At 37.5% G+C, this 23,545-nt stretch overlaps 3 protein-coding genes and 1 pseudogene across 3 annotated transcripts in view; 2 read left to right on the top strand and 2 right to left on the bottom strand.

The window, feature by feature from the left end:
• LOC144653743 (uncharacterized) overlaps positions 1-6,002 on the bottom strand; it is a 6,385-nt gene extending 383 nt beyond the window's left edge. The window contains exons 1-3 of the mRNA XM_078513866.1: positions 5,887-6,002; positions 3,722-4,213; positions 1-2,708 (exon numbers count right to left, since the gene is read on the bottom strand). The exon at positions 1-2,708 is cut by the window's left edge and continues 383 nt beyond it. Coding sequence (XP_078369992.1) covers positions 928-2,708; positions 3,722-4,172 — 2,232 coding nt within the window. The 5' untranslated portion in view covers positions 4,173-4,213; positions 5,887-6,002 and the 3' untranslated portion in view covers positions 1-927. The remainder of the gene's footprint in view (positions 2,709-3,721; positions 4,214-5,886) is intronic.
• The window catches only part of LOC144666339 (protein HTATIP2-like), a 148,498-nt gene that overhangs the window by 57,602 nt on the left and 67,351 nt on the right, over positions 1-23,545 (bottom strand). The gene's annotated exons all lie outside the window — the stretch shown is intronic.
• Positions 9,807-10,873, top strand: LOC144652269 (ras-related protein Rab-1B pseudogene; annotated as a pseudogene).
• LOC144665921 (uncharacterized) lies at positions 12,048-22,853 on the top strand. The gene is made up of 11 exons (XM_078527239.1): positions 12,048-12,249; positions 13,059-13,110; positions 13,531-13,589; positions 15,845-15,924; positions 16,720-16,793; positions 16,896-16,966; positions 17,605-17,711; positions 18,047-18,111; positions 18,662-18,756; positions 18,995-19,053; positions 21,929-22,853. The coding sequence occupies exons 1-11, from the start codon at positions 12,189-12,191 to the stop codon at positions 22,034-22,036; spliced, it is 831 nt and encodes a 276-aa protein (XP_078383365.1). The 5' UTR covers positions 12,048-12,188; the 3' UTR covers positions 22,037-22,853.

Raw genomic sequence — 23,545 nt, 5'->3', positions numbered from 1 at the left:
AAAATACAACCTTCCTAAAAAACTGTATCGATATGAAAACTCTCATATACAAAGATTATAAATACCACTGACTGATTTCTAGAAGATGAAAAGATAACAAGATTTTTCGATAAATAAGAATTTTAGAATTCATTCACGTGTAAATTGTTTATACGTGGACGCGCAAACGTGGTGCCCTGGTGTAAATCTAGACACGTGAAATATTGTCTTATTTACAATGTTCCTGCCAAAAAGATTCTTAGTTAAATAATATTTCAGTTAAAACTAAAAGATTGCAATTAAAAAATCACATCGTTCACTAGCTCAAATGTTGGTAGCCAACACGACCAACAAAAACAGTCACGGTTTCTTCAGCCGTTCTCTCGCCTCTGCTCTTGAGGACAAATCAAGCAATAAACGACACCATTTATGGAAACTGCTGCACTGGCCATCCTGAACAGTGTAGACATTTTGGCGTTTTAATTCATTGTTCATGCAGAAAACTTATCGTCGAGGAGAGTTTTTAGCTTTTGATAGGGGCTTGGTCATGGATTTTAGCAGATTTTTGACCAGCCAAAATTTACATTTGTGATGTAGGAAACCAAAACATGATGGTCTATTTTTAATTTAAAAATTGCTATATAAGAGCACTACAACAAGTTGTTTCCGTGCGTCTTAAAAAAAAATCGATATTTATGGCCATAGCTTGATTTCTATCCACAAATTAAGGTTATATCTTCCTTTAGATGTTCAAAGATAATGTTTTTCAAGGGTTAAGTTGCCTATACCACTTATTTCTGAACAGTTTAAACCAAAAATCTGCGAAATCACCATGACGTAGCCCCTTTGAAGCACGGGTACCACCTTATCTTTGCATGTTGGGGAACGTATTTTCGTATAGCGGTGTAGGGGTGGGGGGTGGGCTTACGTTTGTTGGAGGCCTTTAGATCACGGTACTGGTGGATCATGCTTTTCTAATGGCGTATGAGTTCGAGTGTTTTCATAGTTTGTCCATTTCTCCTGCAGTACATTTTTCTCATTCTCCAGCGCCTCCAGCTTGGCCTCTAGTTCCTGGATCTCAGTTTGCATTTCCACAAAATTTCGCTGTTGACAACGCCCCTTTAATTTTTCCTCTAATATGCCAATACTTTCTTCTGTGATAACTTTCTTGCGCATGACTTGTTTATACCTCTCACCATCTTTACGTATGTTCTGTTGGTGTTGCTCAGTGAGTGCCTGTAATGTCAAACAACTCTTCTCCAGCGCGAGGGCGTTTACTCTAAACTGACTCTCCGTGACCTTGAGAAAGTGCAACAGCGATTCTACTCCAGTGACAGTGACAGTGTTATTCGGTTCTTGTTCTAACATGGATCTGTAGTGATCAATGAGAAATTTATACTGATTTTCGCCTGCTAACTTTTTATGTAACACTTTTTCCAAGAGTATGTTAAGCTTAAGGCAAGCCTCGTCAACCTGTAACTTGTATCTGGCCGGTGTAGCTCTTGTTACTGTTTTACTGGCTGGAACTTGACAAACAGGTTGTTCAACACGCCCCACCGTTGATTCTTGCTGAAGGTGGCCACTAGTACTTGCACTGTTACTTATCGATTGCGAGGCTTCAGGTGGGGCGATCTCGTTTAAAGACGCTGCGGCTTGATCCTGGACTGATTCACCTGTGCCAACTTGGTCCTTTGAGGACTGCGTTTGTGACTCGCGTGGAGTAGCACTTGAACAAGGGACCATGTTTACCGGCATGTTCTCAGTAAGAGGACTATCAACACCTACAGTTGAGCTACATGTTGTATCAGTCTGTCTCGAGTTGGCATCAACAGGCATTGCAAAAGGTGGCAGCATGCGGTACACAGGGAGCCCAGTCGTAGCTCCAAAAGCCACAGGAACGAACTGATTTCCTGCCTGCTGCCCTTGAGGAGGCAGATAAACAGGATAAGGGGCTGGAGCATAAACAGGAAGGGCCACTGCATATGGTTGCTGCAGCCCCAGATTCACAAAATTACTTGGAATTGACGGAAGTGCTTTATCCGCAGCAGCAGTTGCAAAAGGGAAATAGCATTGTTGTAGAGATGTTACTCCAGGATTTGCAAGTGGGAAGGGTGGGTTCGGAATAAACTGTGTCACCCAAGAAGCCGTACTTGGGTAGCCTTGCATGCTAACTGAAGGACACATGCTAGGATTGGTCATTGGCAATGAGCTCTGGCCTAACACATTTTCACGAGAAAATATCACATGAACTGTATTAGCATTACCAACAGAAGCTTGATTCCTGTTCTCAAGAAATCCAGGCACAAAAACAGAAGTTGATGGCTGACTCCACCCTGATGCACCTAATGAACCACAAGGGCTAGATGACGCATTTGAAATGACCCTGTTATTTATTGCTGGAACAGGAACTGCTCCAGGCCGAGGTAAACCATGAACACTCGCTTGATACAACGCCCTGCTTGGCATGTCAGGCACAAATGTAGGAACATGTCCCTCAAGACCAGTTGGCACTTGAGCAGTGCGATTAAGCACCCCCGGTGGGAGGGCAGTCTGATTAGCGGCATCTGCACTGGAGGTACCTGTAGTGTAATATGTCTGCTTCATTCTTCCTCCTTCTACGGACAATGTGCTATAATAAACAGGCCTGTCGCTGGAAATTTTGTCTTGATCCACCCTCTGGTCAGCATGTGCTCCTAAAAGGGATATCCCACACAGACTGAACAAGGAATCTAAAGGAAAACAAGAATTAGGTTGAGAGAAGTAACATGAATAAACAATGTAATGTTTTAGCCCGGGAGGTCAGGAAGAACCTTGGTTAAGGTAAGAGGTTGAGTCTGCGCCAGGCCTACTGGCCCATGCAGGCCGGGTTTCTGTAGCATGAAGCGACAAGGAGTATTTCTACTCCCCCTGGATGGGATGCTAGTCCATCGCAGGGTTACCCCCCAGCATTAGTTTGCCGGTACCCATTTACACACCTGGGTGGAGAGAGGCACTAGGAGAGTAAAATGTCGTGCCTAAAAACACAACACAATGACCCTGGTCAGGCTTAAACCCGGACCGCTTGATCCGGAGTCCAGTGCGCTAACCATTACTGTATTTACTCGAATAAGCGCCGCAGTGCTTATTTAATTTTTCGCGCCTCAAGTGTGGCGCTTATTTGAGGGCAGCGCTTATTTAAAATTTGGACGCCACAAAGAAGTAATCTTTTACAGTAATTGAATATAGCGTCTTTTCATTGTCAGTATTCGTCTCTTACTGAGGAGAGAATTGGCATTAGCTGTCCCGGCAAAGTTTGCGGCCTTCACAACATTTACAGAACTACGTATTGTAAGAACGTTGGATAGAAAAACTAATTGGCAAGCGGTAAAACAATCGTTTTGAACTGCAAAACATCGCTTTTGATGGAAAGAAATGTCCAAGTTTGTTTAAGGGTTGCTTTATAGTGCTGTTTTAAGTTTAACGGAATTCCTCAAATAAGCACTGCATCAGGACGGCGGCACTTATTCGGGGGCGGCGCTTATTCGAGTAAATAAGGTAGGCCACCACGTCTCCCACAACCTTACAGAATCCTTAGTCTCAGGTTTTGGTATGGTAATGGTATTGCTAGGCAACAAAACATATAATCTTGATGGGAACAAGTCAACATGACATTACATTAACACCTTCTTGATCTGCAAAATTCTTCATAATTATCATAGTCAGCCTCATCTAATAATTGCTAAATTACTACAGTAACTGTTACCTGACTGACGATGTCTTTTTTTAGCCTGTTTTTCTCTGCTTTCCGGCTTTTTTCTTTTCACATATTTCCTCTTTTTTGTGGTATGCTCAACTCCTGTGCCAGATGACGTGGCTTTCTCACTACAAGTATTCCCATTTGTACTAGCAAGGCAACAAGAAACAGGTTTTGAAATCGTTATCCTTTTTGACTTCCTCTCTGAGGTTTTTTCTGATCCAGGAAATTGATCTTTGCCGAAATTTATTGCAGTTATGGGATACTCTGAGGAAAACCCAACTTTTCCTGGCAGTGGGACACACTTTCCAACATTAAGTTTAAATAAAACAACCTTAAGGTCACGGAGCTTTTGGGAATTATTGCTTGCGGACTGTTCTGGTTTCTCCTGTTTTACTGATGCAAGATCAAAAAAGCTCGCATCATCTTTGCTTGTGGTGGTTGTGGTTTCACTGTCCATTTTGTTGGGTTTCACCAGTACACATTGGATTGGATGTTTACCTGTTAATGGTGCAACAAAAAATTTTATATGATTTAGATTATGAGCTTGAGTTTCCTATAAGCAAATAGTTACGAGGCACAGCCGACTTGACTATCACTCATAGAAAACAAAAAAATTTAAAAAAAACTCTAAAGGATTGCAGTCCAAAACATGTTTTTGTCATTTTTGGACAGTTTTGAGTTAAATATGCTCCAACCTGCCCAAAACACCACTTGCAACAAGAAGGCGTGCCTTTTTTTTTAATAGCATCACTTTTTTAGGACATTTTTGCTCGGGCATGCGCAAAAGTCAAAGTTTTACTTTACTGTGGGCGAAACAACTTGTAGGTGAAACAACTTGTGGGTGAAACATCCACATTCCATTAAGTATTGTCGATTGAACATTGTTTTAATCTCAGACCCAGAAGTTGGAAGATCTGGATACGACAAATTATATTGCAACACATATAATCTAAGAACCTGTGAATTTTTTTTTTGTTTTGGGCTATTGTTCCCCTGCTCTATACTGTTTTGAGGTTTGTTGTCTTCACTCTTGGTCATTCTTTGTTAGGGGTATCGAATGGTAAATGCAAGGCTTTGCAAGACGGCGAGACTGATATCTTTTCTGCGAGTCTGAGACCTTTTTAGCCTTGAAAAAGAAATTGAGACTCCGAGAAGGCGTCAAAGAAAAAATTTGAGACAACAAGACCCCCCAGGGGGTACTCAAGATTTCAAATGACGGGGATGATCGAATGGGGGTAAAAATCAAGACCCAAAAAAATCCCTAGGGCTTCCAACATAATCCAAAAAAATCCCTAGAAATAAACCCCTCAAAATCAACAGCAAAACACCTTTGTTTGTACTTTATTCACAGAACAACGCAACCAAATCACTACCACGAATCTTCAGATTGTTTTAAATACCCAAAAACATCCCTACTTAATTAAATAATATTTGCCAAATTTTTCTACCCCCAAAAAATCCCAGAATCAAAAGTTTTGAACCCCAAAAAATCCTTCGATCATCCCTGTCACTTGAAATCCCGAGTACCCCCCCTGGGCAAGACGCCTAAAATTTGACTTAAATTTTGTGGTACACACACTTTTTGAAGGACCATTCACCATCCCTTTGGTGATACGTCACTGGTGATCAGTTTCACAGGTGCTGTATACCAAAAGATGAGCCCAGTCAACAGTGCGCTTTATATGTTCAATATTAGTTTACACATATCATGTAAAACCTATATACTGTCATTTGATTACATTTCAACGGAATTTGAAAGTATTGCAGGTTGTAGTTCTATATCTCGTGGAAATTCGAAGCTTTCAAGTGGAACTAAGACTACGAGGACGCGTGAATAATTGTTAACTGAAAACAAAAACATATTCGAATCTTTACTTCACATGCACGCTGAAGGCTCGTCTCAAAACAGACTTTTGGACTTCCAAATGTCGTATTGCCCGTCGAACTATTTACTAAGCTAATTATCAACTCGATTTTGGTAAAGGTAATCGCCTTTAGTAACTCAGCGAATTTCACTTGCCCGTCAACGAAGGACAACAATTTATACAGATTTAAGCTTATACCGAACCAAACTTCGTTAAAAAAGCTTTGTTCAATGTAAGTGAGTTCAACAGCATGCACGAAGTTGCATTCTTAACAGATGAAAACAACGATTTGAAAGACATATTTACCTTCAATATTTCTGAGACCATTTGAAAATCAGCAGTGCGTCATATTTCTTATGATCCTGTAAACATTGCAACCTCCGTCCAAAAATGGCGGTCAAAGCGATCGTTGAGTTGTTGTCCCCAGGTTACTCGTAATCTCCTGCCTCGTCCCCAGGCGCCGATTGGCCGGACGTTGAGGCGGTAAGGCGGGAAAACAGGGAGCGCGGGGTTTGATGGTTAGGGAGCGAGCCGCGGAGCGCCGTCCGCTTCCCCGTCCGCATCAGGCCCAGAACGCCAAGCGAACCGTGCACGTCAGTCCCACAACACCAAGCGAACCGTGCACGATCAAGGACGAGGACGCCTGGGGACGAGGCAGCGTAATCTCATTGACACGGTCGTACGTCACGCAATGTGCTTTCGTTTGTGGTAAAATGTTGCGTGACTCTGGTGACCCAAAGAAGGTGGAGGTTTTACGTCAATGGCCGTGTATTCAGTTAAAAGTTCTTGAACACTATCAGCCGTGTCTTTGCATTGAACGAAGAATTACCTTTGTGATCAATCAAAGGTAGAGACAAAGGCTATTTTTTGGAAGCTAGTATAAAAGTGTCGAAGCTTACTTAGCTCAGGAGCAATGGGCTCCTGCTTAGCTTTACCTTTTCAGACAGGCAGGCATGCAAGGTGTCATGCCAGCAGGCCCGTAGGCTGGGGGGGTTCGGGGGGTTCGAACGAACCCCCCCACCGCCTGAAAAGGTCCGGTCTGAATGGTGTAGCATTAATGTACCGGTCTGAATGGTTTACCATTCTCACTCATTAATTATGCCGCTCATTGTCCGGCGTGGATAAGATATGGGAAAAGATTGTGGCCGAGGCAATGAGCGACTGGGTGAGAAAGCACTATAGCTGTGTATTACGTCGCCGAAGGGGAGGTGGGAGGGTCGAAAATTTGTTCGGACTTCCCGGCTTGCGTATCTCTTTCGAAATGTCCCGAAACTAAGCAAAGAGATCTTTAAATACCGCGATTGTGCACATGCTGATTAGGTATTACATAATACAACTATCTATAAACAAACAGGGTTATGTAATCCACGCACTTGTGAATTCCGCGTCATAATTATGAATGAGAATAGTACAGCATTAAAGGTCCGGTCTGAATGGTACAGCATACATATGGCCTACGCGCATAATAAAATAAAAATAAAAACATACTGACGTTATTTGTATTGATTTTCAACAATATCGACTAATTTTCAAACGTTTCTCGTGTATTCCCCTCTTTTTCGGTTTTCAGACTGGAACCATTAGCAAAGTGTGACTCAAGTTATAACTGATGTTGATTTCACCGATTTGAATATGTCGCGGTCGTATAAATAAATTAAATATATCTGAAGCTAAGCTCTGAAGCCTAACGCAAACAATATAATTGACATCCAATTCCCCTGGACAGCGTGACATTGTGGAAAGTAGAGCAAAGAAGGAAATTAAAAGAAATGACTTTGAATCACGTCATGACGGTAGCGGGGTAAACAAAATTCTTATTTAAAAGCCATCAGGATAAGGCCAGCTGGCAAACGAATAAGTACATGAGATAGTGCGCTCTGAGTCCTTAAATCCTCGTTCTCACTGATTTTTTTGAGAGTTGTGGCTTCCTATCTTTAATTTCTTGCTGTTGCTTAAAATTTCTTTCTCTCTTTGTCTTAATATTTTGGCATGATCACAGAAGTTGCTAGTTTCTACCGAAAACAAAGGGAAGATTGTGACAAAACCTTTTCAGCTGTTTACACTCAAAGTGTTGCAATGGCAGAAAAGGTGGGCACTGCTGCCGAAATGCCTCGAATTACGTCGAGACAACAGCATCGTTCCAATACCGAGGCTCAAAATCCTAAAATTTATTTCCAACGAAACGTGGCAATTCCTCTCCTTGATCACATCATCATGTGCATCAATGAGCAGTTTTCACCTTCGGCGACCGTTGCCGCGTCACTGCTTGGTCTCGTACTAAGTGTTCTCTGTTCAAAGAATGTTAATCTTGAAGCAGCTGTTAACAAGTACAATGATGATCTCCCCTCCCCTGAAATGTTTGAAATGGAGCTTATGCGATGGAGAGGTCGATACCTGGCGATGGAACCGGAATTAAGGCCAGCTTCACCTGCAGTGGCAATCAAAGATTGTGATGATGACCTCTTTCCAAACATCAGCATTCTTCTAAAAATTGCCTGCACCATACCAGTAACATCATGCGAATGTGAACGAAGTGCAAGCACGTTGCGACGACTGAATAACTACATGCGAGCGTCAATGGGAAAAGAAAGGTTGTCCAACCTTGCGCTTCTGCACATTCACTACGATACCCCCGTGGAGCTAGACACGGTAGTCAACTGTTACGCCCACCTTCACCCCCGTCGACTACAACTGGAAAATCTTCTTCAGTAACGGTATTTTTTTTTAAATTAGTGGGACACTGGTAACTAATGGTCCGTTCTAAAAGAAAACGAACCTACCCGGGCAAAAACCAGCCTACGGGCCTGTGCCAGGCAATTCAAGGACCTAAACCAATCATGGCTTTGCTAATGCAATTGCGGAAACTTTAGTTAGCTATTGCGCTGTAGTTTGGGTATCATTTATTGTCTTTTGAATTTTTTCCGTTCATTTGGTGATTGCACCATCGGCAACACTAGGAAACTGTCACTTCTACAGGGCTCGAGACTAACCTTTTTGCTAACTAGCCAAGTGGCTAGTGACAGCTTTGATTTCACTAGCCAAAACTTATTTTCTACTAGCCACAATTTTTAAGCATAGTTCTTCTTTTAAGGGGGGGGGGGGGGGGGTGAAAACAATGTGCGATAATGTTTAAACCTTGAGCCGTAAAATGTTCCTTAAATCTTCATGATGTTTTTCTTACAAAATTGGGCTTTGTTCTTCACTATAAAAAATGTACATGTACATGCGTTTTTGTCAACTAGATGTTTAAAGCTTCACATTCTATAAAGTCAACAGTTTACTTGTTAGTTATATTCTCTGAGAGACGATTTTAATAAATGCGGTTTCTTGCCACTAATGCCTGATTTTTTCACTAGCCATTTTGGCTAGTGAAAGGCCAAAACCTACTAGCCAAAACTGCATTTTTACTAGCCTTTGGCTAGTTGGCTACCGTTAGTCTCGAGCCCTGAGTCTTCTAGCTACTTTTCCAGCGCTGGGAGGCAGTCACATGTTTTAATGACCGCTACGGGTTGCTACGAGTCCTATAAGAATGATGTTTTTATATGTTCAACTCACACACAGTATAAAAAATCTGGATCGATTCTGTTCACCGGCTTGCCTACCTTTTATACTTATTTCCGTAGATTTCTTGCTGTCATTTTCTTTTTTCATTAAATTAAAAACAACGTTTTGAAGGAAGGCGAAAAATGCGTGATTATACCCATTTATATTCCCTGAATTTTTTGTACAAATATTTTTTGGATTTTCATCAGTCAAAATATTACGCATTGTACATTCTTTTTTTCTTAATACTTTAGAATTTAACTGATCGAGACTGAAATTTGCGAAATTTTAAGACCATTTTAAGAATAAACCCCTGGCTGAGATTTGAAAAGAGAATTTGGTGTGCCAAAATGTGTAAATACAATACAATTGAATGTTTTCAACTAAACCGTATAAATTTTTCCTTTCTCTAAATGACAAAAAAGAGTTCCTGTTGTTACCCCAATACATTCTAAAATGGAAATGTCATACGTTATAATCTAAGAATTTTCACAAGAATATTTCAGCCTAGAATCGGCAGAAAAATAAGAATATTCAGCCTGGGCCAGAAAAAACAATATTCTTAAAATGTAAAAAAGAGAGTATCTGTTGGAGACTTACGACGCACGCAAAGGACGCACGCATAGCTTTCTAATATGACGTCATCTTGCCCTCTGGCAGGTACCGTTCAACAATAACCCAACAAAACAAATGAAATTTTATTTTTCCTAGAGACAGATATGGAAATTAGTTCACGTTTTACCACAAATAACACACGGCGACAACTGAATTATCAACCGGATCTACGCTGTAGCGTTTAGAGTCAGACATGTTTATATCAGAGATATTTCCACGATGAACCCGGATTACGACTATTTGTTTAAACTTCTTCTGATCGGCGATTCCGGCGTTGGAAAATCATGTCTGCTGATTCGCTTCGCAGACGACACGTTTACAGAGAGTTTTATAAGCACGATTGGCGTCGATTTTAAAATACGTACGATAAATGTCGGGGGGAAAGTGGTAAAGCTACAAATCTGGGATACGGCTGGACAGGAACGCTTTCGAACGCTTACCACGGCTTACTACAGAAGCGCACATGGAATTGTCATGGTGTACGATGTAAATGAGAAAGAAACTTATTTGCACATTGATCAGTGGCTAGAAGAGGTCGAGCGATACGCCTGTGAAGGAGTGAATAAGCTTCTTGTCGGGAACAAATGCGATCTCTTAGGAAAACGACAAGTTGATTATGAACTGGCGAAAAGTTTCGCGGAGAGACTTGGAATTTCGTTCATTGAAACGAGCGCTAAAGACAGAACAAATGTCGACAATGTGTTCTACACAATGGCGGAGGAACTCAGGGAAAAGCTTGGGTCACCGCTGGCCTCTCCCGATGGATCAGGAGAAACATTAAGTTTAAAGGACAGTACGCCTGTTAAAACAAGTAGTTGGCCGAAATGTTGCAGTTTTTCGTAATTTCGCGGCACTTATATTTAAAATCAGCGGAACGACACACGATCTGCCATATGTTCGATTACGGGCGTCGTTCGATATTGGCTTTATAAACAAGTGAATTATTTTAAGAAAGCTTAAAAATAACTTTTATTTACCTCAAAGTGAAATAAACTCGGGAAGAAAATGTAAAACTGAACATCATTATGCCAATGAAGCAGACATTGAACTATGACTAAACTTTTTTCAGTGCAGACCATGTGTTACATGTCTTTTAATAATTCTTATGGAAATAATAAAAAAAGAAATTATTATGGACCCAGGCCTATTAAATTCACAGTGGCCGACAATAAACTTGAGTTAGCGCATAACAATATGAATGTCTTCAATTTGCGGTGAGTTTGACAAGATTTCAAGATCAAATGTATGATACGTATTTCAATATAATCAAAAAGCAAAACTTAAGATAATTTCTTTCCGTATATGTTGTACCGACATTTCTTTAAGAATAAACTACATGATAAGCCATTCTTTATTCATAAATAGCTGCCTAAAATCTAAACTTGCGATAAACAGATGAAACATGAAAACAGGACATTGTCGCGCTTGGATTTTGTCGTTAACTTTTATCAGGCTCTATTAAACTTCAAATACAATTAAAAAAACAATAAGCAACAATATTTCTTTCTTTTGCGGAGTTAATAAATAAAACAATATTCGCAGTATATGAAGAGGGAAAAACTTAGAAAAGAAAACTGACTGTATACCATTTTTTTAAAAATATCACTGTAAGTCTCTGGAATCCTAATAAGAGTTTAGTTTGTGTGTGTGTTTTTCTTATGTCGATGTCGAAAACCACAAAAAGTTTCTTTATGGTTTATGGCAATGTGATGCCGATCAGTTTAATTAAAATGCATTTGTATAGGGTATATAGAGGAGTGAAGGGACCCACAAAACCTAAAATAGCAAGAACATTTATGGCGTTGCTTTTTCTAAGATTTTAATAGATACAATTTGTGGAACAACTACGGCTAGCTTGGAAAGATGCTGTTATGACAGAAACAAACAAACAACAACAACCACACAACAACCGAAAAAAAAAAAAAAATTATAGCTGGGACATTAAAGACAAAAGGGCCACTGTTATAATAGAGGAAGTTGGTTGGGGGTGGGCATATTTCAGACCTATTTCAAACAGTATTATTTGTTGGCACCCCTTCCTAACAAACTTCTCAGTTTCAAAGAGATAGTGAGATTATTTATTACAGCGAATAACTTCTGAGCAGTATTGGTTTCATCGTTCTTATCCTCGCAAAAGGAAATAATATCTTCCCCAAATTCTTGCGTGACTTTTCCTGAATCGATCGTGCTTGCGTGACCAGTTGAGAAAAGCTTACGCAATGTGTCAGTCAGCGGTTAGTTATCAAGCGATTGTTCGGTCATGTAAAATGCACAGAAAGTGCAGTAACACGTCACTCAGCAGCAGGTCCAGCAGCAGTCCATAGTAGCTGTTGTAGTGCCAATATAAAGCTTGCACACAGTATAAAATATTTACAGCAAACTGTGCACTCGGAAACCAGTTTTATAGTGTTTCTCATTAAGATTCTCCCTTATTTCCAAGCTTCAAAACCATGGGTGATGTTGTTCAGCTCGAAAGCCCTGACGGAGATTCTGCCACAATTCACCTTCATGGCAAGTTGAAATTTTTTGCTCAAGTATCTGCTCAGATTGATAAAATAATAATTTAGCAGATTTTGCCTGACATAAACTATAGCTTGGTAGTTTTGTTTGAATTTTTAAGTAGGTGGGATTAGCCTTTGCAAACTGTTCGTGTGAGCGAGAAACCCAATTAATCGATGAAAGACGTGCAATTTGTCATACATTTCATCGGTCGATTATTGTTAACATTTAACTTTTAAGTTGAATTAAAAAGTATGCTTCAGTGTTATTGAAATTATTTAAGTTGTTATGCTGGTAAAATACGCCAGGTTAACTTCTTATGAGTTTCTGATTGTTAAACTTGTGTATTTTCTCTAATTAAATTTCTCAATATATAAGCTTAATTGAGGAGAATCAAAAAATATGAATGGAAATTCAATTATCATGCAGAATTTGAGTGTGCAGTGCAAACATGCCAATTCCTTGATAAAAACGAATGTAAGATAAATCCTCACATAAATGTCATGTTTGCCACAGCCCTGCCAAGTCGACCTGGCCATGGGCGACTCCTAGTTTTACCAGCATACCTTGGTTGCATCATGCTCATTCTTATGGCAAATAAGCATAATTAAGCAGCAATTGATTTGTTGCATAATTTAGGTATTTAAGTTGATCTCCATGTTTCAAGCATACAGAGGCCCTTATTTTTTTTTTTAATTAAAAAAATTGCAGATGTCCAGCTCATACACGCCTGTTAGCAGGTCTCAGTGTTTTTTTTTTTTCGGTCAGCAACATGAATCATTTTGTATTTTTTTACATTTTTTTTACTCCTTGTTGTACAGGTGCTACTGTGACATCATGGGCATGTAAAGGCCAGGAAATGTTGTTTGTCAGGTAAACATTATGCACCTATCAATGTTAAGCTGCAGGAGATTTGACAGCAATAGGCCATTTCCAAGTAACCCTTTGCCTGTTTCAGTCTACGTGCGAAACCATTCAAATGAAAAAGATTTTGCATGAAAATGAACCTGTTGGTGAAACTCATTTTCATATGAATGGTTTCTCATGTAGACTCGTTTTGAAACAGAGGCAAAGGGTAACTCGAAAATGGCCTATTGTCTGCCTCTCAGTAGTGGAGACTAAAGACCATTTAAGTGGAATTTCTAACAAAATTTTATTGAAGTTAAGTGACTTTTTAGTCTCTCCACAAATGCCCTGTGGTGGGGCATTTGAAGAGAAAATCACAGCCAAGTTCAACATTTATGTAATATAAATTTGTTAACTGTATTAATTTTACTTGTTATCAATAAACAGTGACAAGGCAGTTTTTGATGGCAAGAAGGCAATAAGAGGAGGGATCCCAGTAGTATTCCGTAAGTATACAAAATAAATCTCTGTTATCGAATGCTTGCAATAATTATATTTTTTCTCAGTTATATGTTAGTAGAAGTTCACCCTTTACTTGAAACGAGTCATAATACAGTGTAACCCTGTTTATTCTTGGTTTTCATGTTACGTCATAAAATTCTGAAATCAAAATTCACTAGGCCTGCTAAATTTTCGTTGTCATTAGGCGAAAGATAAACTAAAAATATATATTTTTGCAAATTTCCAGTTCGATTGTGTCTTTCGTTTTTAAAACAGAGCATTTTGAATATTTGAGTTCTCCGTCGTATGTGACATCAAGCTGAGTGCCGTGACAAAGCTGTTTTGTTAAAAAAAATACCTTTCCTTTCCATTTTGTGCAGACTGATCATTTCAGATATAATATTTTTTTAAGTGGTGTTTATGTGAAAGTGTACTAGGTCTTAAGCCAAGGATAGCCGCTGTTGTAAACAGAATTGAGTTCCAGATGGTTTCTCTGACATCACGGCGGCCATTACTGTGTCCCTCAGCAGGACACAGTGATGGCGGCTCCATACAAAGCTTTATAAATTTGCGTGGAAAGGTTCGGAAAATAACTCGCGAACGGTACATCGCACAGGCACGAAACTTGGAGAAATTGTTTATCTATTTATCATCTATAATATTTGTAATTCATAGCTTCTGTAGTTGAATGGTTTCGAATTTATTTTTTGATTGCGTGACAGTGAAAACCAGCAATTCAGCTACTGATAGGCCACAAAATCTGGCCACATAAATAAAGGATGGGTAATCCTAGACTTTGCATTTGACGACAAGACTTTTCTAATATTTTTCTGCAAACTGGAGACATTTTTATTTACCCTTGCAAAAACTATGAGATTCAGGGATGGCATAAAAAAAATTTGAGATGGTGAGACCCATTTAACTCCCCTAATAAAATAAAAGTGGTGGTGAATGGTACTTTTAAAAACTAGTATCTCGCAAAATTTTAACAAAATAATTATTTCAGGAGTCTCATCATCTCGAACCTTTTTGATGCCTTCGTGGAGTCTCCATTTCTTTTGAAAGGCTAAAGAGGTTTCGGGCTCGCAGAAAAGATATCGGTCTTGCCGTCTCGCAAAGTCTTGCATTTACCATTCGACACCCCTGATAAAGTGACAGTGTAATGAGGTTGGTACATAAACTATAAGTATTTTCTCCAGCCAAAATAAGTGGGGTTCCCGGGGGGTAGGCCTTTCTCGATTATGCTAGTAAAACTGGCATTTAATGCTACTAGAAATTCTCGCATAAAGCCAAAAAAATGCTAAAATAATGCCTGATTTCTTTAAAAAATGCCACTTGAATTCCAAAGAATGCTTTGTTTTATTTCAAACAAAACGTACAAACTCTTACATTGTATGCTCATATTTTTTTATTTTTTATTTTTTTTTCATATTTTTTAATTTTTTTATAAAAAAAATAAAAAAAAAATAAAAAAAAAATATTTAAAACAAATTATTTAAAAAAAATAGAAAAAATTATTTTTAAAAAAATTAAAAAAAGAGTAACACAACACAAGTAAATAAGTAACACAACGCACAAACAGTCGAAACAGACAGAAAACAATCAAATTAAGTAATCAAAATTGTGAAACTTTAGGATTATTTATCCTTCTGAGTTCTGAGTGCTGAAATCTGGATCACAGTCATGAAAAATGACAGAAAATGCTAGCAATTCTTTTTCAAGAAAAAACGAAAAAAAATGCTCGTTTTCCCCAAAAATGCCGAAAAAAAATGCTAGCATAATCGAGAAAGGCCTACCGGGGGGGGGGGGGGGGGTACTCAAAAAAGTTTTATACGGGGAGGCTCCGCCCCAAGTTCCTACCCCTTACCCTTTTATATACAATAGTTGACAGAAATTGTACCCCTTTCGTATACCTTTAACTGAAAAACGGTACCCCTTTCATATACCTTAGAGACATGGCGTGGACTTAAAATAGGACGTTTTCTTGTCATTTTTATGTAGCGCTTAATAAATTGAAAATAATACAGCCATAAATTGCGTCTATTTTAATTAAAGGCCCTTTTAAATAGCCAAATGACAGATTTCCATACCCTTTCATATACTTAAACTCGTGAAATCCCTACCCTTTTATATACCTGAAGCCTGAAAAAGGTACCCCTTTCGGGCGGAGCCTCCCCGTATAAGCCATTATAGGGAGTACCCCCCAGGGTGGGGTTACACTTAAGAAGGGTTATGCTGTATCATTTTTACTGTTGAACAGCAAACTTTGGACCATGGAAACTTGGCCCTCAGCATGGCTTTGCAAGAACAAGTCGATGGACAGTTTGCCAGCAGCCCAAGGTATGGAAAAAAAACTCTCTGAAATGATTTCTTTAAATTAAGTTTTCTAAAAAAAGGAAAACAGTCATCTCTCTCTCCAGTGGCAGATCTAGGTGAGGGGCATGGGCCCCCCGGTTTTTAGACCAAACTTTGACTAAGACCCAAAGGGCCGAGAGAAATTATTTTGGAGAGCCGGCCCCCCTCTTGTTGCAGGGACTGGACAATCAGGGCCCCCATTTACCTGAAGGTCTGGATCCGCTGTTGCCGTCGACGTCACATGCATATGTATGCATAAAAAAATGTAAGAAATATTATTAGAGGTTAATTGATAATGGGATCAATATAACAGCACATACCCACTTTTTTGGGCTTCTCTTTCATCAGAAATTATAAGGAAAGGAGGGACTTCAGGCTATAGTCTATTAAAAATCTGAGTATTGTTGTTTCATACAAGCCGAGTTAGTAGATCATTGGGAATGTGTACAATATGCAAGCCAGCGCAACTGAGCCGTGCCAGCCATGCAAGCCAAAAATCCCTAATCCTAATATAAAGGCTAACTGTAAGCTACCTAGTACCGGTAAGTTAACTGATGGACTAGGATATCCCAGCCAGGCATGGGGGTGGGGGTAATGTTCCTGTAGTCACTTATGAGTGTTACAAAGCAACTGGGGTAATGAACCTCTGTAACTGAACACTGACTACGCCAAATGTTGTGCCCATCATGTAGATGTGATAGAAAGAGCAAATAATGTTAATAAATTGGTTACTATGATTTTGCGAGAACTATTTTACTCAACTTATGAAATGTGATCCAGGAAGAGAATGGTGAGACAAGTGCCGTGTTTGTATTGGAGGACAGTGAAAACACAAGACAGATGTGGAATTATAGGTCAGTATACATCAGGTAGTCAACTAATCAGTGATGCTGTGAATATTTAAAGCTAAATACTTGGCAACCACTTTCTCAAACATTTGAATGTCATTTTTTCAGGTTTAAGGTATTGTATGAAGTGACTGTAGGAAAACAACATCTAAAAACAACCATCACAGTTGAAAACAAAGGTAAAAATTCTAATTAAATTTAAAGTTACAAGTTTGGAAGTGGCCAGCCGAGGTCATTGCAGTGTGTTCTTGGGCAAGGCACTTTACTCTGACTTATGGTGGATTTCCACTGACGCGTAAATTTTTACGTGCGTGAAAAAAATTAGAGACAGTGTATGAACGGCCTGCGTAAACGTGTACGCAAGCCGTTCATACATTGTCTCTAATTTTTTTTACGCACGTAAAAAATTACGCGTCAGTGGAAATCCACCTTTACAGTGCCTTCCTCCACCCAGGTTTTTTATGTCTCAGTAAGAGTTGCTGAGGGAAAATGACAAAATTGTCAGATTGGAGTCAAGTTGTGATAGGCTGCTAGCATCCTGATGGATTAACACTCACTCCAGATCAGTCTCCCTGTTTATATGAAACTTGTTTGGAGCTGAAATATGCTGACAGCAGAGATCCATTAAATTAATACTCAATCCAATAGGCCACACAAAATTTAATTAAAAGTCCTTTTAGTGTAACATTCAACACAATGTTTGCTCAAATCTTGAAAAGAAAACATTATGAACCTATCCATCATACCATTCAATGATCCAAAAATGATATTATTTAATAATTCTTTTTTTTAATAAATAACATTGAACTTTTTGCAGATGAGAAACCTTTTGAGTTCACCACACTATTGCACACATACTTCAGAGTTCCTGATGTCACACAAACAACAATTTCTGGTTTGAAGGGTTTAACTTATGTTGACAAGGTACTGTCCTGGTATACCTTATTATAGGAAATTAACGATACATGTTATTAACGCAAATTTCAAAAATTCGTGTTAATTTTATTGATGTTAATTAATATAAACACATTTACTATAAGCACTTAACCAGAACTTTTCTTAAATTCGTGTTAATTTTATTACGCGTACATTTTGTTCGCGTTGTTAAAATGCTTTGTTCTATTCCTATAATAAGGTAATTTTTATAATTACAGTCTGCAAAAAAGTGGATTATTTTCAAAGTACTTTTGTTTGATTTAGAGTTCAACAACTTAACGTCATACCAAAATTGCATGTTCTTGGTTTCTCCTTTGTACCAGGTACTTGGTGAGAAAGAATTTGTTGAAAGTAATGACCCAGTAAAGATTAATGGGTTTACAGATAGGTGAGTTCATTATACCGGTAAATCCAAAAATTTTATTTTGCTTAAATTATCCCTCTCACTCCCATGTCTGTCCAATCAGCCAATCAATCAATCAATCAATCAATCAGTCAATCAATCAATCAATCAGTCAGTCAGTCAGTCAGTCAATTGTGCTTCATACTTATTTTTAGTGGATTGTTACTTGCTCTCAAGTGGGACAGCTGCAATAACGAAGCTGATGTTTAAAATTTGGCCAGGGCACAATTGTATGCAGATTAGAGGCCCTGTCAGTGGGGTCCCTGAGTTCCTGTCTCATTGGCCATTCTAGGCTTTTTTGTCACTTGTGAGAATTTGGCGAGAAAGGTTATTGTTTGTTGCAATTATTTCAATTCATGTGCTGTCCCTGCTTATTGGGCCATGTCACTTGTCAGAATTTACCCTGGCAGGGCCTCAGATTAGTCATCACTTATGGTCAATGTGTGGCCGCAGAAAACATTTTTACGCACAGTCCTGAAAAGTTAAGGCATTTTGACTACATATTTTGTATACTTCTGTTACTTTCTTTTTCCAGGGTTTATCAGAATTCTCCAAGTGAACATAAGATAACGAATGTTGGTCACCTTAACTGTGATGTTACTCTTTGGAAAGAAAATTTTCCAGATACAGGTAATATGCCATTTATAGGAAGTGTGAGGCATAACAGCTGATATTTTACAGGATGCAGTAGTCTCGTAAAAGAATTTAAAAAATCATGTTATTTTTGAAAAAATTGTACTAGGTGAATGTTTTGTTTTCCTGTTAGAAGTTTTCTGTTGCTTAATTTTTTATATATTATGTAAATAATTACTAATTAATAGGTGTTAATTATTTTTATTTGACTGTATTTATTGTTTTTTTTTTTCAGTGGTGTGGAATCCTTGGGCGCAGAAGGCCATGACGATGTCAGATTTCGGAGATGATGAGGTCTGTTCCATAAATGGGCCATTCCACATGAGAACAGAAAAAATGGCCATTTTTAAAATTGACTGTTATGGGTTTTTAAGTGCATAGTCAAAATGCATAATGACTAAAGATTAAAAAACCATCATGAGCATGTGCGGATTCCATCATTCATACTGAGGGGGGGTACCCAAAGTCAGTGATTGCTAAAAGACCCATACTCAGGTATGATGGATGCAATAATCATTTCCCAATTATTCAAACAACTGAGTTTAATGAAGATCAAATGTAACATTAAATGTTTAGTTTAGCCAAAGTTCTCCATAAAAAACCAGAGTATTTTCATTTTATATTTTTTCCAGGAAATCGGGAACTACCAAAACTATTGTCATGGACGTTACGTAACGTCCATGAAATTTAAAGCAATTTCTTTTCCTCGCAGCTTATGTCTTAGCCTGATTTAAATAATAACAGAGATCCTTTTTTAGTTGATCAAGCAACATATATCTGTGATAACAAAACTAACCATTTTCATAAGGTCACTAAATAAACTTGATGTTAAATTTTTCATGGACGTTACATCATGGACGTTACATTCATGCGTGTTACATCATTGACAACAATAAATGCAAGAAGCTTGATAATAAATGCCCTAAAAGACTGGTTCTAATATTAATTTTGTTACACAATATAATAATATTCAGCATTGTTGAATACTGATTAAAAGTAAGCTAAATACTGAATAAAAAAGGGGGTCCTTGAATCTGAGAAAATGATGAATTACAAATGAATTAACGTACATTGTGACAACAATAATATAATAGTCACCAAAATGTCAAAGTGTATACTTATTTCATTACTTACTGAAAATAAACACATCAAATGGTCAATATAAGTTACCTTTGTGATTATAATTACAAATGCCTTTGAATGTAAAAATACTAAACTGTTCTGTCTCTAAAGTTTGAGAATGTGGAACTGCATGAACAAAGATTTTTAGTTACACACAATGCAAAAATCTATTGTTTTTTTAACCATGCAAAGAAACTCCGAACAAGACAAGTAACAAATAACTAATCAAGTAACTAATCAAGTCTTGATTGCTCAAGGAGAAGGAGCTTGAAACCAAGACAACTTTTTTAAGACACACCTTTTCTACAAGATGCTGCTTCTAGAAAATCTCCAAATCATGGAATAAAATAATACCTTAAGGTTACTAAAATGTAAGGGGCTACTGATTTCATTGATTTTTTCTGAGCAAGATTTAGCCACCATTTAGTGATTTTCTGAAAATGTTAAAAATATGTGATATCGTGTTATATGCTCTATACAGAGCATGCTCTCAAGGTACATACTGCTAACCAGAAACAAACTTTCAGTCTTTGCCTTGTCTTTGTAGGGAAAAAAACGAAAAAAAAGGGGGAGGGGAAGCCAAAACTATTTTAAAAACTAATATTTTGGGAAAAGAAGAAGAAACAAAGAATTTATGTTTTCCATTATTGGTAATTTCTTTATCCTTTTCACACACTGTAACGTCCATGAGCCAGAGTGTAACGTCCATGACAGGGCTTTATTATCCAACAAAGAAGACACACAGCACAAAAAAAATATTTATCAGTGCATAATATAAATATCACTATTCACCTAAAAAGCAATATCTTTTGTTTAAATTTATGGCTCCAGAATTCACAGGAATTTAGATTTTAAAATTAAGACTTTACAAAGTGGTTGATTTGGTTGTAACGTCCATGACAACTCCTTTTATTTACATATATTTTTTTGCGAAATAGTAAATTTGACCAGTTTTCAACTAAACATGCAACCCCTCTCTATCTGTCATAAACAAAGTAAAAGGGAATAATTTGTTGTTCTTTTGTCCTTTTTTAACAACTTTTTTTGTGCTATATTTCTACGAAATGTAACGTCCATGCTGTGGAATTGCCCAAATGCACAATTTTGTTTTTCCAAATTGCTTTTAGTATAACACTCTTTTGTGAGGTAGAAATTTTGCCCAAGCTTTTTGTCCATCTTAGGGAAGATGCGATCATTAACATGTGATGTTTTTATTCATCCCTTTTAAAAAAAATACATACCTTTACTTCGCAAAAAGGTAGATGACGAGGGACGCGTGGTATTAAACAAATTATACACTGTAGTCTCAAAACACCATCAAAATTGCCTGCCTTGTATCTTTCATTTTGTTCAAAATTTCCCTTCGAGTGATGACCAAAAAAATACTTCTTTCAATAAAAACAAATACCGTATTTATTTGAATAAACGCAGCAGTGTTCATTAAATTTTTCGCAATTCCAGTGTGACGTTTATTTGAGGGCGGCGTTTATACGAGGGCGGCATTTATTTAAAATTCGATTTATTTCTTGCAAACAACAGCATGGTAACTGAACATTTGAATTTTGAAAACAGCAACATGTTGTAGTACTTGTCTAATAATTATTTTAGACTTGCTCAAACTTGATATTTCACTGCATAGATCTGCTTTTTGAGTCTATAATATGAATAAATGCTGGATCACGATGCGGCGTTTATTCGAGGGTGGCGTTTATTAATATTTCTGCTCTAAAATGCGGCGTTTATTCGAGGACAGTGTTTATTCGAGGGCGGCATTTAATCAAATAAATACGGCAACACTTAAAAAAGCAGACACATTCCACCTGAATGACGTCTACATCACCCACAGCGAAAAGTAATCCTTTGGGAAATTAAAATATAAATATGTGCGGAATTCGGTAATAGAGTGACAAGCTTGTCCTTATAACATCTATTTTACTTGTAAACAAGCAAAATAGCCGAAATTACTCATTGTATCTGTTGCACTTTCCTTTTGTTCTGTTGTTTTTCCCAAGTTGTAATTATTTATTGTCTCTCCTTTTTCTCACAGTACTCCAATATGGTCTGCGTTGAGGCAGGATATGTCAGCAAGCCTTTTGTTCTTGAGCCAGGAAAGAAATTTGAAGCCCAGCAAACATTTTCCTGTTCGTGTGCTTAGGATAAAATTCTGGCCCATTGGGGAATTTATTTAGATAGATTATAACTAATTACATAGTTTAGACACATAAAGATAACAAGTTTGGGAATCATAGAATCTCAAAGGAAAATAAATTAATATTTGACAGCTGGTCATTAAAGTAACATTGTTATTCATATATTCAAAGAAATGTTCATAAATTGGTAGCAGTTGTATTTAATAAGTACATACTTTAATATTACACTAGACAATTTAAGTTATTTCCTTGACATCCAGTTCTTTGTGTGAATAAATTAAACAATCCTAGTCAGGCATTTCGGGTTATCTGAAATTATTCCATTGTAAATCAAGTTTAGTAACAATCCACTTCGTCTTTCTGATCAAATGAACATTGATAATTAGTTGTTCTGATCTATATCAGGGTTCATACTCCTTTTAGCTTTGGAAATTCCATTACTTTTCAAAGTTTTCCACGATCTAAATTTGACTATTTTCTTGGAAATTTTCAAAAATTATCTTGGTTTCTGGCAAATTTTAACCTTGTGTTCTTCACACAAAAAGAGTCTACTCTTTTGCACAACCAACATCATTTTCCGTGACTTTTCATCGCCCACACTTAAATTCCATGACTTTCCAGGCCTGGAAAATAAAATTCTTTCATTCCATGACTTGCCAGGTTTTCTGTGACCCATATGAACCCTGTATATACCTGGTATTTCTCGATAACAACAAAACAGAGACACGCACAAAGCACTTTTTAGTCGAGGGAGACACTTAAACTCATGGATAGATACTGGTAGTGTAAAACTGACACATGCTCCATTGTGGCACTATCAAACTTCATTGTTTTTCATTTTGTTTGTTTGGGTTTAATAACTACAGTTTATAAATTAAATATTAAGTTTTAATAAGTCAAATGAAATTACTCTAAGATGAATATTTGATGAAAAAAAGTGAATATTTTTTAACTGATGGAACAAAGTTATGGATTTTTTACAACTTACAGTTTAAAATGTTAAGAGCTTAGGTTTATATTACCAGTAAATTGTTTTTTCAGCCAACATGGTCAAATCAAAGTACTTCGTAATTCTCTGTTTTTCCTGGTTTTGTAATGAGAAGAGGTTAAATAGTTTACCATAATTTTGAAATGTGGTCATTTACACTGTTACAAAAATTATTAACACATACAAGTTTGTCCAGCAATTACTGTAAGTTCAGTTAGTCCAAGTCTTTCAAATTAATGAGTTGGGACTTGTGCAACAAATAAATAAACCCTGATTTATGTTGCTTTAGTCAGGTATCATTTAACAGTGACAATAAACATTACATGGTAAAACAGTGTTTTGGTTCTCAAGTCTTTATTCATCTTTCTTGTGGTGTCATTACCAGTAAGTCAATGACCAATGGTAATGAACTAACAGAATTTTTGAAATGTGATATGTTGAAAAGCCTTGAGCAAGGCATATTATTATTAACTTGCATTTAAACTACTTTTTGGGTTATGTCCAGTCACAACTGAAATGATGTTAC

The sequence above is a fragment of the Oculina patagonica genome, chromosome 1, assembly GCF_052425735.1.
Source record: "Oculina patagonica isolate OP01 chromosome 1, crgOcupat, whole genome shotgun sequence".
In the NCBI taxonomy this organism is placed as follows: domain Eukaryota; kingdom Metazoa; phylum Cnidaria; class Anthozoa; order Scleractinia; family Oculinidae; genus Oculina; species Oculina patagonica.
This window is presented reverse-complemented; position numbering and strand designations above follow the sequence as displayed.